This window comes from Drosophila obscura, unplaced genomic scaffold (genome assembly GCF_018151105.1).
Source record: "Drosophila obscura isolate BZ-5 IFL unplaced genomic scaffold, ASM1815110v1 contig_4, whole genome shotgun sequence".
Lineage (NCBI taxonomy): Eukaryota > Metazoa > Arthropoda > Insecta > Diptera > Drosophilidae > Drosophila > Drosophila obscura.
In genome coordinates, this window is record NW_024542828.1 from 10,306,297 (window position 1) to 10,320,887 (window position 14,591).

The following is a 14,591-nucleotide window of genomic DNA, read 5'->3' on the forward strand; positions in this document are numbered from 1 at the left end:
ATTCTGTACTGGATTTTCGTAAAACTTAAGTTTTTCTTGGGCTAGAAGGGCCTACTTGAGGGCATCCACAACTGTCGAAGCAGCAGGGATTTTCCTGTCAATTTGCTGACATTTTAAACTCGCTAAAAAAAAAATTTAAATTAATTGCAAATTCCCAGTAAAAAGGACACTTTTTGACAGCGCCAAACAATGAAGAAGCGAAGAGAAACCAATGAAGCCATGGGCAGTAGAACAAACCTGAACGTGGGCGATGGACCCGCCGCGCCTGTGGTAACGTTGTCCGCGGAAAACATCACGGAGAAGCCGGCGCCCTCGTGGGTGGAATGGGTGGAGAGGAACTCCAAGCCGCTGGTGCGCAAGCGGCACAAGGAGGAGCGCGAGCCGACCAAGTGGCAGAAGAAGGGGCCCATGAAGAAGAAGGACTGGAAGAAGTTCTTCCGTTGGGCAGAGACGCGAGCCACGCCACAGGAGCGCAAGTTCAAGGAGCAGGAGTTGTTTCAACCAAGCGGCAGGGCCGCAGAGAGTCCGGACGATTACGATCAGGCCGACAAGCTCGAGGAACTGGCAAAGCCACGCATTGTTAACAAGAAGCACCAGTTCCACGATGACGAGCCGACCTATTCCCCTGTCATCGTTTTGGGACAGCCGCCCCATCGGGACAAGGGACGTCCCTTCCAGCCTCCCTACGTGCCCTGCTGCTTCGTCCACGACGAAGTCGAGGCCAGCTTCTGGTCCCAGCTGCGCTTCCCCATTCGCAAGGAAGCCCTTCGGGGCATTGCCACACCGCGCATCATCAATCTGGCCAAGCCGCGCACCCTGCCCATCCACCCACATTGCCCCATTCCACCGCGCACACTCGATCCGCTGGACGTGCCACCACCGAAGCGCAAAAAGTTCACGGCACAGGGCTGGCGCCTCCACCAGATACGCCTGATATATCTGTCCAAACCCACACACAGGGGGCACTACCAGTACTTTTATATTTGAGAAGTAGTACATGTCTGTACCTCCCATTTGGGTCGTGTCATTTCTTTAGTTCGGATTGGATTAAAATTTGAAGTGTGATTGATATTTAAGAAAAGGTTTTTAAGTGGTGGGGTCTACGGAGAGTGCTGCAGCTTTACATAGATTTTAAATTAATTTTCCTATGTTTATAGAGACTACGAGAAGCGCCTTCAATATCCTGAGAATTACCGAGGGTTTTTTGATTTACTTCCAAAGTGTTCAAAGGTTATTCAAACCCTAGAAATACAATATATCCTCCTCCTCTACAGATCTGAGCATTATTTGCTTTCCCTTATCCACAACCAAGACCCTCACCCATAGTTTCTTTTTTGAACAACATATAATATAATTTTCAGGCACTGCAAATTTTATAGAAGGAACCCAATCAATCCGCCACTAAGCCATAGTGCAATCAACCGAAGGAAGCATAGATTTGCGCAGCTCCAGTTGAATGCTCTATGGATTAATGCTGATGCTGACGCTCTAGCTCCTTCAAAGGCTGCTTTTCAATTATAGCCCGATCCTTGAGTTGTCTTCGGCTACCACCGACCACAGAAGCATGGTAGTTCCGCCAGCCTTCGCTCACTTGGCTGGGCCAAGAATTTCAGGCGCTGCAGATGGGCCCGCCACTGGCGGCCATTCATTTTCTTACGCTTGGGCGGTAGATCCAACACTTCCGGCGGCAGTGGACAGTGGGGTTTGGGCGGCATCTTCTTGGGTCTGGAGAGTTCACAGTCCTTTTGCGATGGCATCGTGGTGCAGGCGCTCTTCGACACGGGAAAACGCACGGTGGCCCAGAACTCGGCCTCCACATCCTCGTGCTGGAAGCAGCAGGGCACCTTTATCTTGTCCGCCGGTCGGCCCGGCTCTGGCTCCGGCTTGGGCTGATAGGCGAGTCGTGGGCGGTAGGCAAACACCTCCTGCGGCGGCGCCTGGTACTTGGTCCGTGGCCTGCGCGGCCTGCTCAGCCGACAAAAGAGATCGTCGCTTTTCTTCTGATTGGCACCTCCCGATTCGCACCGTGCCCAGTCCACACCCGAACTGGCATCCTTCGGCACACTAGGAAAGCGCCCGGCAGCTCGGGGCGGTGGCGCGGATACCGTCTCGATGGGCGGCCTCTCTATGGGCACAGCATTCACCTGGCACCACTTGTAGAACTTCACCCAATCCTCGAGATTCATGGGCCCCGGCTTTTGCCAGCGTGTGGGCTCCGGAAGGTTGGGATCAACATAAATGGGCCGCGGCTTGGCATTGCGGGCACACCAATCCTTGGAGCTGCTGCGTCGCTGCGGCGGCCACATGCTGCTGGCGGCTCAAACCACACCCGGCAAGTTCGGCGGCAGGCAAATGCCAAAAGTTTTTTAATAATACAAAATATAAAAATTTTTTTAGTTATTTTTAAAGGTGAAATTTTTTTTTTGGGATTTTTTTTTTACTTCTAATTTTTACATTATGGCACAGGTGGAGGTGTTTGTGCTACATAGTTCATAGAGCATCTGATTTCTTACATATTTTGCGAATTCCTCTCAATCCTTTGTCTGAGCTTTTCCTTTTTTTTTTGTTGGCCTAGACATTTCTTTTCGATTTATCAAACTTTCAACTTTTTGTTGCCAGCTATGGCTATGGCCCCCAAACGGCTCAATCATGCGCCCCCTGATCCGGCTGCACCTTCAACCGATGCGCAATGCGCAATCCTCTGGCCAGTGGCATCCACTGGGCATTGTCCGCAGGCGACACGCATTCGAGGTCATAACCCAATTCCTATCGACGCAGTCAGTCTGTTGTCTGCAACTGTATTCCGCAGCCATCCATTATCGGAGGAGCAGCAGCAAGCAGTCAGTCTGCCGTTCGGAGGAGTCGTCGGAGTCGTCATCGTTGTTGTTGTTGTTGTCTCCAATTGAAATTCGGTGCGCATTGTAATCGATCGCACTTTTTGTAGCTGGGGCCTGGTGATTGTCGTATGCCTCGTACTCGACTCGTACCCGTTGTTGCAGTGGTTGTTGTTGTCGTTTGCTGCTGGTTTCTACCTTTCTAACGTTGTCTCGCGGACTCTTCTTGGCTTGGCTAGCTCTTGGGGTCTGTGGCTGCTTTGTCGCCCATCTTCATTATCATCGGATCGGCAGCAGCAGCGTGTTGCATTTGATGATGTGCTATGTTGCCGACGTTGTCGCCATGGCCATGAGGATCATCATCATCACCATCATCATGATCATGATCATGATCGTGGCAGCATTTGTTGTCGGCATTTTGTACCCTGCCATTGTCATGATTTGTTGTCGCCAATGTCCCCCCCCACCCCATCCCATCTCCTCTGTCTGTCTCTCTGTCTCTGTGTGTGTCTCTATGTTTGAAGAATTTTAAATCCCAAAGCCAATCGCGCACATTTTCCCTTTGGAAAGTTTTTCCCTGGACACTTCCTGTCCCTCCCCGGAACTTGTTTAATCTAAAACCAAGGACAAGGACTGCAACAACAACAAACTACAAACTACAAAAATAATATGGGAAAGAGTCATCAATCTGTGGTGACCGCAAAAAGTACCCATAACATGTGTGAAATCGACACCACAGATGCGGAAACGACGGCAATTTTATGCTACATTTAGTTAATGACACACAAAACCCCTCAGCCCGCGTTCTATGGCAGATGGTCTGTCCTTATACTCTAAGGAGGGTTCTTTTCTGCTGCTAGTGGAGCCACACCCCCCAAAAAGGAATGTCTTAAAAATTGAGGCAACACGAAGGCAATGAAGTATGTTTTTTTCTGTTTTTTTGGGATGATTAGGGGTGTGTAGAGGAGAGAGAAAAAGTAAGGTCTTCCAGTTACCTTACTTTTATTTTAGTTGGTTCTTTTTCTGGTGAAATAATAGATATCTAATAATAGAGATTTTCTATTAAATGCGAGCGGGAGATTGAGAAAGAAATACTGTGAATGGAGTGGAGTATTAAGCTTAATTTTTGAGTTTATTTTTGGTGTCTGTTTAATCAATATTTCGATAAATATTTAAATACTTTAAACAACAAAAATTAGCCTGTTTGCTAAGAGCGCAATATTCATTTAAAAACGATCAAATCTGTAGCTTTTCTTTGTTGTAAAATTCTCATTGCTACTTTGAATAACAGATAATTTCAAACATGTGTTCCCATTCTGGTTTCCAAATGGCCCCAAATGGTACACAACGCGTGTAATCCTTTTGGGAATTCGATTCATTTTAATTTTTGACCAAACTTACTTTACATTGATTTGCCATCAATCACAGTCCATGCAATGATATCAATAACCAATGATCATACTTTAAATACCTAGAAGCCAGCCCCTCTATTAGGAAATGTCTGAACCAATCAAGGAATTTACGCATTCAAATAATGCGAGAGGCAAAACCGTTTCAAAGGCGAATTCTTGGCGCGGATTTGTTTCAGTTTTGCTCATTGTAAATATGATTAAAACCAATTTGAGTCAAAACCACTTTAATTATAAAAGAGTTTGCTGTTTTCTGTGCCCGATACACTGCAGAACCGCAGAGCCCCATGGCACGTACGCGCTATGGGCGCTATGGGGGCCAATAGGGTGTAAATTTATGCGTCGAAAAGTGGTAGCCGGAGTATGGCTAACAGCATTAAAGCCATTAGCAAGCCTTTGGCCCATGCAATCCATCGCTGCTCGATGGTTTCTCGAATGTCTCTGAATACTTCTAACGCACATTTTTTGTTGTTGCTTTGTTTTCGTATTTCGTATTGGCATTCGATTTTCTGAGATAACATTTGTTGTTGTGCGTTTTGTAATTATTTGTGTCTGTGTGAATTTTTGTGGCCAATCAAAGTTTTTGTTCGCAGTTTTGATTTGCTGTTAGGATTGCCAGCAACAGCAGCAGCAGCAGCAGCACTCAGGCGTAATTGTATCTCATGGCTAACGTGTATTCTATGAGATACGAGACACTATTCGTATTCCTATTCGTATTCGTTTGTGTGTTTTTGTGTGTGCGATCTTTTGATTTATATGCGAGATTCCTTGGTGTGCATTTGTTTAACAAGTGTTTCGGCTTAATTATACTCCATGTCTCACAAGCAACGCTGACAAAGTGGACAAGGATCTCATGATCTACGATCTACGATCTGCGATCCACAATCCACGATCGGGGTGTGGCCCCGTACCGCCCAGCCCCGTGAGCTAATGAATATTTAATATACTTTTTGAAATTTACTAAACTTTAATTTAAAAACCTATGAGGAGGGGTTTTCGTTTCGTTTCGTTATGCTTTTATTATGTTGTCCATGTGAAAGTTGCACACACATTTGGCGGCACGTGTCCCCCCAACCCCACCTCCTTGAATGTTGGCATCAATTAAGAAATTGTTTCACTCGGCAGTGAAGTCGGGAGTCTGTTGTGCAACACAGCACAATTAAATGCCAAATGGTACAGGGGAATGGGGTATGGGTTGCCGCACGCACTGCGAAATTTGAATGATGGAAGAAATGTGCCAGCAGCAGCAGCAGCAGCAGCAAAAACTCTGCAACTCCTGCTGCATAAAATTAGCTGCCCCATGGCATCCCCCTGGAATGAGGTCTGTGTTGTTTTGTTATGAACAACATCAAGTGTTGTGTTGTGTTGTGTGTGTGTGTCTTGGAATGCTGTTGAGTGAAACATCAGGCAAATGCTTAAGCTCCCAGCCCAGACTACAAGGAGAATGTCTGTCTGTGTGTGTGTGTGTGTGCTGCAAGGTGGAGCAGCGGAGACGAAGTCTGGCATGTGATTTGAGAAAGAATTGTAACAGAATGTCGTTACAAGAGATGCGAACAGAGAAGCTATTGCCATGCCAAAGCTTGATGAAAATATTGATAAAAGAAAGAAAGCAAAATTCACTTTTTGGCGGAGCTCGAATCAAACTAGGGAGACGCGATATTTCTCAGGACAGTGCCCAAGGCTGATCGCTCATTAAATCTTTCCCTGGAAATGTATATAGTAATATTTCAAATAATATATTGCACAAATTTTCAGCTACATGTTTTTTTTTTTCTAATATACATTTTAGATAAGTTACTTTATTGTATTCCAGAATTTTGGGAATATTTTGAACAACATCAATATTAAATCGATAAATAAATATACAGATTAAATCAATATATATTCAGTAGGAAATGCAATCGAATATGAAATATCACTTGAAGGACAACCATTAACACGACAGATAACACACATTTCCATTTAAATATCTATATTTTTTCACTTCCAGGGGTACCCCTGTACTGTGGTGTATTTTTGTACACTTTACCCCTGTCAAACTTCCCCTCTGTTGGCGCATTCATGACAATTTCTCATTTTAGCCGTACAGCTCCAATCGTAAACAGCAAATAAATGTCAGTTAACATTACGAAATCAAGACAAAATCAAAGCTCAAGCTAAGGCAAAAGCAAAAGCAGAGCAACCTGCTTGGGGGATTGTCGATTTATGTGGCCGCAACACGTGAGGCTCTCATTGATTAAATTAAATCGTAGCAGCAACAGACAGACTGTTGGCCAAGCCCTCTGTGTGCATATAAAAATTATTTATGAGCTGCTATTTGGTTTGTTTTTGTCTTTCTTTGGTAGCCCATTTTTCTCCTGCCTTTTTTTGGCCTTTGTTTGTGTGACACTTTTAATGCCAACAGAAAACGGAGAAGAAAACCAAATGCTGAGTGACAAGCGAATGAAACTTAATCAACATTTTGGCCAACATCAAATTGGATTGCGTACGAGAAAAGAGGCTGGGAAATGTTTAACAGGAGCAGTGGACGCGCGCAGCAGGGGAGGAGAAATCCTTGCCAGCTTGAAGGCGGAGTGGAAAATGCTTTAGAAAGAAAAGCCAGCAACAAGTCGTAATGAAAACGTTATCAAGCGACAGACAGTAACAAGATGGGGGAAAAACGGGGACATAGGCAAAATTAGCTGCGTTTGCTGGCTGTCCAAGTCCAGCTATCCAGCCAAATGGTAGGCCAATCAGTGAGTGGAGTGGAATCGATTGGAGTGGAGTGTGTCCAGTGTGTGTGTGCCACAATTTGGCCAAAGAAACAACCAGAAAACTGGTCAACTGCTCACAGATGCCATCGAAGTGCAGCTCTGGTTGTTAGCAAGTCTCCTCCTTGCGACTCCAATTGTTGCATGCTGAATGCTGGACACTGGCATCTGTTGCACCATTCGATCTGTTGACGGTTGCACTTGTCGCGATTTCACATCAGTTTTTTGTTGTTTTTGTTGTTGTTGTCTTCTGTTGGTTGTTTTGGTCGGATTGCCTACTTTTCAACGTCTTGTACTTTCGATTGGTTAATTGTTAAACAAATTCGAAATGTTCAGCGAGTTTTGCCCGCTCTTCCTCCGTCTCTGGCTTATATGTATATATATAATTTTTTGCTTTGCAAATGCAAATCGCATGAGCGATCCAACCGACTGGCAGCAGCAATCGTTGCACATCCCACATGCAATTTGCCAAATCCAATGCCCCAAAACACACACAGCCGGCTGCTCTAAGCCTAAGCCAAGTCTCTCTCTCTCTCTCGCTAAGCCAAAAGTTTTAACAGTTGGTAGACCACATTTTCGGTTGCGCCTCCGTATTGCAGGTGATTACCAAATAATTTGAATTATTAATCATACAAAAAAAGTGATTGGTACAACTTCGAGGAGGGAATAGTACACGCCGCCGCTGTGCTGCTTCAGTTGCAAAGAATTTGAATGGGCTTGCAGTTTTGTGTATGTTTTGTGCGAGATGTTTTTATTTCTGAGGAATTTGCAACCCACATTTGAACTACATTTGGAGTGCACAGAATATGGGGCACGTACAGTGTCGTAGGCAGTGAGCATAACTGCGCATTCCAGTGTTCGTAAACGATCATGGAAGAGTAAGGCGCTGGATTAAATAGGGCGTGGAAATGGAGTACAAGAAGTAGCAGTGATGCTTCACTTTAATGGATAGGAGGGAGATGCCTAGAATATTCGTAGAGTATCGTAAGAGTTCAGCTAGCTTATAAATTCCAGTGCTGGAAAACGATTTTTGACTAATAAAAGGCTTGAAAAAAAGCTTAAAGAATGTTTTTTAACACCTCGTAAAGGTGTTAGGTGTAAGGTGTAATTTAGGTACAGAAAATCCACAAAATATATTATCGATACATGTTTAATTTTTGTAGGAAAACATACATTCAGTACTCACTCATTGATTCATTTTGGCCCATCAGCATCATTGTGGGACTCTCGCCATCGACCACCAGAGCCTCGTTATCGGAGTCATTGTTGTCCTCGACTCGTGTGGCGCCCGGCACATAGGTGTCCTGGCTGAGGTTAATGCTATCCGTGCCCACGCTGGAGGCGGACGAGGCAATGCCCACATCAATGTACTCATCCTCTGGATCCAACCTCAACCTTTTGGCCGCCGAACTGCAGCTGGGAATATCGTCGGGGTCAAAGTCTCTGAGGGTTACGGCCGCCGGTACGGTAGTGCCGCCCATATTAGCCTCCTAAAGTTGTAAACAACAAAAATATCATTAAAAGAAACAAAACAAGTTATATTTTTTAATGTTAAAATGTAAAACAGAACAATCAAATCAATTAGCATTTTAATGGACAACGGAAGTGAGATATCCTCTGCTGCCTCTGACTCTGCCTCTGCTGCGTATCTTCCAAAAGGTTCTCCTCTCTCTCTCTCTCTCTCGTTTATAATTTATGCAAAGATATCTTGTATCTGCTGCTATCTTCCCCCTCGTTGATGGAATTTTTCTTTTCTTTTGCATATGGCATAAAAATCATTCAACCCAAGAGACTTGAGTTATGGCTAAAACCCTTTTGCTTGAGGGTGGAATAGGCGGTCGGGTCTGGCCTGTCTCTTAGTAATTGCCATGCTTGAGGAAATTGTTTCGTTTCGGAAGTAGGGTAAAGAGTTTTGCATACATTTTGCCCAGATTTTGATGGGCTGCAGAGAAGAACAGTAGCAATTTTCCAACATGAACTTAAGGGCTTGTTAAAGTGTTTAAAGATTAATGGTTATAGGCAGGCAGTAGTAGAACTTTAAATGGGGGGAAGCAAGAGGCAGCGCTTAAAGGAAATTAGTTGAAAATTCATCACTGATTAAATGGGAAATTAAATGCTGATTAAATGGTTGCAAAATGAATGTTGAAAGTATGGAAAATGGAAGCATAAATATTAGATGGAAAAACCCATAATAATAAGTTACATTTCCTAGCCATATTAACACAAAATAAAATCTGTTTAAAGTACTTTCAAATACTTTAATTTGGTTAGACTTTTACCCAAAAAAAATTCATTTTAAATTTCCCCCCATCAATATACCCAACAAGGCATAGCGCCCCTCCTGACACTTAAATGATATGCCATTATATCTGTATCTAAGAGAAATTTAAAACCGTTTCAATAATGACACACAAACAGAACAGAAATCAGTTCCAAATGAATTGCCACACGCCGCAGCAAGTGATCGAAGGAAAGCAAAGCTCTGCTCTATACTTGAACTTCTAAACATCGTAAATGAATTGATAAAAAAAGGCGTACAGAAAGAGAGCCACGACTGCTGCGTGCCATTATGTATCTACTTACTGGATGGTGGTATATGAACTTGAGAGGACCGGCACTTACCTAACACACAGAGCCAGGGCCAGAGCCAGTGCCAGAGCAAGAGCCAGGGCCATTGGCATAGAAGGAAGAACCAAAAGAAGAGACTACTACCAATACTACTGCTGCGACTACGTCAGGCAGCAGACCATAATCAGTGTTCCATTGAACGCACAAAATCATTTAGCGAAACCAACAAAAACAACAACAGAAAATCTAAAGAAGAGTCAGAGCCCGAGCTGGAAATGGAGTTGGAGTTGAAGTTGTAGCTGCACCCCAAAAAGCACTTGAAACTGTTTTTTTTTTTGAAAAGAGAGTCTCCGTCTCCGACTGCGACTGCGAGTCCAAGTAGGGTAAGAGCAAAGTGTTTTGCTTTTTGGAGAGCGCGGCAAGGGAAGGCAGAGAGAGAGAGAGAGAGAGAGAACAGCACTTGGATGGATGAATGAATATACGCGGGCAACTCTTCGCTGCAAGTTCAAAGCACGCTGCTTGGTAGGCTGTTGGTAAGTAGTAGCATCAGACCAAGACCAGAGCCCAAGACGATGAGTTTGGAGTTTTGTAGCAAATTGAATTGTCTTTGTGTTGCATGAATCACGTGACCATGACCATCACAGCACAGCACAGCACTGCATAGATATCCAAGAACAGAAACAAAAGCAGCGTAGCGTCCCAGGTCGGTCTCTCTCTGCCTCTCTCTCGCTCTGTCTGTATATGGCAGTGGCAGTGGCAATTTGAACCTCACTCAAAAGATCATTTACTTTCATTAGGGAAGCGAAGAGACTGAAGACCGGCAAACAGGCGAACAGGCGAAACTTGTCGTGCAGCGAGCAAGTGCAAACTTGGTCTAATAAACAGCCATTAGGCTGAATCCATGGATCATGCATGAAAGTGGATACGATCCGATCCCAGCTGCAAATCAGATCCCTCACCTTATTGGGATGTCGTCGTTTGCGTTCGCTTTGGCTTTGGCCAGATGCTGCCGCTGCTGCCACAGGAATTGGCGAGGATGTCGCTGTGGCTGTGGATGTTGGCTCCTGTAGCTTGGCCTCTTGATTATCTGCAACCAAAAAATAGTTCTATAAATAGTTGCATATTTTAGTTAGTTAGTTGGCGAAACTTACATTTCAATTCAATTTCCTCATCATCCAGTAGCAATGAGACCACTTCCTTGGGCTTGAGGGTGTCTGGCTTGAAATTGCCGCCACTTATGACCATTCGTTGGATCTGTAAACACAAACACACAGCAATATATTATTCAAGGCAGGAAATGAGGGGATAGCGCCGCAAAGTACTTTTAAATGGTAATCAAGAAGGGATTTCTGAAACCAATAAATGCACAAGAAATGCCTCAGAGCTGTGAGCGGGGAGGGGGGATTACTTTATAGAGAACGCCGCAGGCGTAACCAAAATGTCGCCTAACCAATTGTATAATTAATTTCCGGTGTTGGTTTACCAACGGCCAACCAGAGCTCGTGTTTCGGCGCAACAATGCCCCGCGATCCTCAACAAAAGCACGTGCCTAATATGCGGCAATATACAAAAAGGAAAACCTCAAAGCAAACACACACACACACACGCAAGAGAGTTTTGCGGTTTTCTCTCTCTCTCTGTCTTCCTTCCTCACCTCACTCTTCTCTCTGGCTCGCTGCAGAATCCGCTCCTCGATGGTGCCCTTGCAGATCAGTCGGTAGACAGTCACCTGTTTGGTTTGGCCCAAACGATGTGCACGATCCATGGCCTGTTGATCGACCGTGGGATTCCAGTCCGAATCATAGAAGATGACCTGCAAAATAAAGGGGAGGAATATATATATTAGAATAAAGGTTTAATTTGCAGTTGCTTTGAGGGTTTAGCCTTGAAATAAGGCTAGCTCCCTTAGCTCTGTAATAGAGGTTTCCTATCCAGAATTCTCTTAAATAATTATGTATGCAAATGCTTCCTTCTTCGCTGCTTCTTTGATCAATGAATCGAATCCATTGCCTGCATATTTGATTGTTTCGAATGTTCCATAAACCACTTTGTCGTGTCACGAATGCCTACGCGTTTCCTCTGTCCTCTCTTCCGTCTTTTATCTGGAGTAGGAAAAACCATTCACCAACCCTCCTTCCTCCATCCCCCCGTAACCCTTCAATCGAGCGCTACTGCACTTGGTACGTGTTCGGGCCGTGCAAGTGTTCCAGCAGCAAAATTTCTTCTGTTCAGTTCAGTTCAGAGTTCAGGGGAGTGGCATTTCCGGCCCAAAAGATGAGTCTAATTAAAAAACGAACTCCTTAGGGGCTTAGATATGTGTGTAGTTTTCTTGTTATTTGGAACACGTGTTCAGGCACACAAAATAAAAGAGGGGCAGGAAGTTCTCTATTGAATGGAAATCTATTCTTTATCCAGATATTTGTCTATTGAATGTGGATTTTCATGAAGGAGTTTTCAAGGGAAGTCTGTCATTAGGAGCATATCGCAAAAGGCTTCTAAGATATTTGCATAAATTTGCTTCAAGAGTGCAGAAAATTATTGGCAATGGGATTGTTTGATTTGTTAGATTTTATGTTGCATTTTTATCGGATTTTATATGGAAGATCTTTGTATTATATTGAGTCAAAAAAATATGGTGTTTGTGGTTTTCCTCACCCTCATGGAATCCAGCCATATATAAAGATTTAAAGGCATACAATGGGCATATTTCTACATTAAAAAAGTGCAATAAAATGCTGGCAAATATCACCAATATTATCGCCGCGTAAACAGCTATCAAAAATCAACTAATTAATAGTTTGGTGCTACAAAACGCGACTATAACCCTTATCGTATGAGGCCATTACCATTCAAGTGCCACAAATTGAGTGGAATGAAAGCAACAATCAGTGGATGGTTAATCGAAGCAACACTCGTTCCGAGGAAACTCGCTCGCGATAAGGCGGCAACGCCGCATGAGTTTTCGCCTAACTACAATCTACTAGCCCATTTAACAATAGCATTATTTAAGGGGCTTAAAGAATACCTAATTAACTGCCCGCAAAACGATAAGATTTGGCTTTGAGCTAAAGCACATTCTAGCACTGGAATTAGTTGCATTTCAACAGTCGACAATGAAGCTCTGGCTGGGTATCACTTTAGTGGCTCTGGCGCTGGCCCTTGGCCAGACGCAGGCCAGTATCTTTGAGAGCACCTTCAAGAGGCTGCATGGAGAGCCGCCGCTGCCCACCAATCAGAATCGTGCGGATGTGGTGCAAACTTTGTGGATCGAACAGCAATTGGATCACTTTGATGACGCAGAGCAGCGCACCTGGCAAATGGTATACCGCAGAGAGATTAGATCTTGCATAATTCCGAGAGTTTTACACTTAATTTTGTGTATTTTTTTTGCAGCGCTATATGCTGAATGATGCCCTGTATCAATCGGGTGGACCTTTGTTCATTTATTTGGGCGGAGAATGGGAGATCTCAGCGGGCAGAATCACTGGCGGACACATCTACGACATGGCCAAGGAGCATAATGCTCTGTTGGCCTACACAGAGCATCGGTATTACGGCCAGAGCAAACCCTTGGAGTGAGTGAAGCCTGCAAACTCTGGAAATATTCCATATTCTCAACCATTTCTTGGCTTTTTCAGCGATCTCTCCAATGACAATATAAAATATTTGAATGTCAAACAAGCCATCGAGGATTTGGCTGTCTTTATCGGATATCTGAAGGCCAACCATGCGGGTCTGTCCCAGTCCAAGGTCATCATTGTGGGTGGCTCGTACTCGGCCACAATGGTCACGTGGTTCAAGAAGGTTCATCCCGATCTAGTGGCCGGTGGCTGGGCCTCCAGTGCGCCGCTGCTTGCCAAGGTTAACTTCGTGGAATACAAGGAAATCACCGGCCAGTCCATCGCTTTGATGGGTGGCTCTGCCTGCTATAATCGCATTGAAAGTGGCATTGCCGAACTGGAGACAATGCTCGCAACCAAACGAGGAGCTGAGGTCAAGGCTCTGCTGAAACTCTGCGAACGCTTTGATGTCTATAGCGATCTGGATGTTTGGACATTGTTTAGCGAGATTTCGGATATATTTGCAGGCGTTGTGCAGACACACAAGTGGGTTAAATATGGATCCTCCGAATCGTGTTTATAGCTATAACTTTGTTGTGCTACTTTTTAGTGCTGGTCAGATCGAAAGCGTTTGCGAGAAGATTTTGTCGGGCTCGAGTGATCTAATTGGTGTCGCCAGCTACTTGCTGGATGTGTTTGAGGAGAGTGGCGGCAAGTGCAATGACCTGAGCTATGATGCCATTCTGTCAGTGCTGCTGGACACCAGCTACACGGGGAATATCAGTGAGTGAGAGTCACATTCTATGGATAAATCTAATCTCTTGCTCTTGCTCTTGCGCTTAGTGCGTCAGTGGATCTTCCAGACCTGCAACGAGTACGGCTGGTATCAGACCTCTGGCTCCAGGGCTCAGCCTTTCGGCACCAAATTCCCCGTGGCTCTGTACACCACCATGTGCGGGGATATCTATGGATCGCAGTACGGCAACGAGTTCATCGACAGCCAGGTGGCTGCCACAAACGAATACTTTGGCGGCTTGACACCCGGCGTGGAGAATGTCTACTTGACCCATGGCCATTTGGATCCATGGCGTGCAATGGGCATTCAGGATGCAGCTCAGGCCACGGTTATACCCGGTAAGGAGAGGCCTGTTTGAGCTTTTGGGAAGTGTAACCATAAATGGTTTCGCCTTTATTGCAGAGTATGCCCATTGCAAGGACTTCAATTCGATCAGTGACAGCGACACAGCGGAGATGAGAGCCTCCAAGGAACGCATTGCCGAATTGGTCAGGGAATGGATTAAGTAATGGATCAAACAGAATATACATGGAATATTTAAGTTGAATAAATAAATATAAATATATAAATAAATAAAAATAAATAAAATAGGGAATTCCATTGAGTGTTTTAGATTTATGAGGGTGCGTGAATAACCTCATAGATAATGCATATCAGACAATGATTACTATACT

General features: G+C 44.5%; 3 protein-coding genes across 3 annotated transcripts in view; 2 read left to right on the top strand and 1 right to left on the bottom strand.

Moving 5' to 3' along the window:
* LOC111070260 (chromatin-remodeling ATPase INO80) overlaps window positions 1–14,591 on the bottom strand; it is a 31,083-nt gene that overhangs the window by 6,157 nt on the left and 10,335 nt on the right. Inside the window, exons 9-12 of the mRNA XM_022360681.2 lie at window positions 11,216–11,374; window positions 10,713–10,815; window positions 10,521–10,648; window positions 8,180–8,483 (exon numbers count right to left, since the gene is read on the bottom strand). Coding sequence (XP_022216373.2) covers window positions 8,180–8,483; window positions 10,521–10,648; window positions 10,713–10,815; window positions 11,216–11,374 — 694 coding nt within the window. The remainder of the gene's footprint in view (window positions 1–8,179; window positions 8,484–10,520; window positions 10,649–10,712; window positions 10,816–11,215; window positions 11,375–14,591) is intronic.
* LOC111070264 lies at window positions 82–1,064 on the top strand. The gene has a single exon (XM_022360686.2). It carries the CDS (start codon window positions 190–192, stop codon window positions 985–987), a length of 798 nt encoding a protein of 265 aa, XP_022216378.1. The 5' UTR covers window positions 82–189; the 3' UTR covers window positions 988–1,064.
* LOC111070262 (putative serine protease K12H4.7) lies at window positions 12,643–14,473 on the top strand. The gene is made up of 6 exons (XM_022360683.2): window positions 12,643–12,881; window positions 12,955–13,136; window positions 13,200–13,667; window positions 13,732–13,904; window positions 13,965–14,255; window positions 14,320–14,473. The coding sequence occupies exons 1-6, from the start codon at window positions 12,675–12,677 to the stop codon at window positions 14,424–14,426; spliced, it is 1,428 nt and encodes a 475-aa protein (XP_022216375.2). The 5' UTR covers window positions 12,643–12,674; the 3' UTR covers window positions 14,427–14,473.

Coding starts and splice junctions, on each gene's coding strand:
- LOC111070262 (XM_022360683.2), top strand. CDS start 12,675: ATGAAGCTCTGGCTGGGTATCACTTTAGTGGCTCTGGCGCTGGCCCTT. Junction 12,882..12,954: donor AGCAGCGCACCTGGCAAATG/GTATACCGCAGA, acceptor TTTTTTTTGCAG/CGCTATATGCTGAATGATGC. Junction 14,256..14,319: donor TCAGGCCACGGTTATACCCG/GTAAGGAGAGGC, acceptor CCTTTATTGCAG/AGTATGCCCATTGCAAGGAC.
- LOC111070264 (XM_022360686.2), top strand. CDS start 190: ATGAAGAAGCGAAGAGAAACCAATGAAGCCATGGGCAGTAGAACAAAC.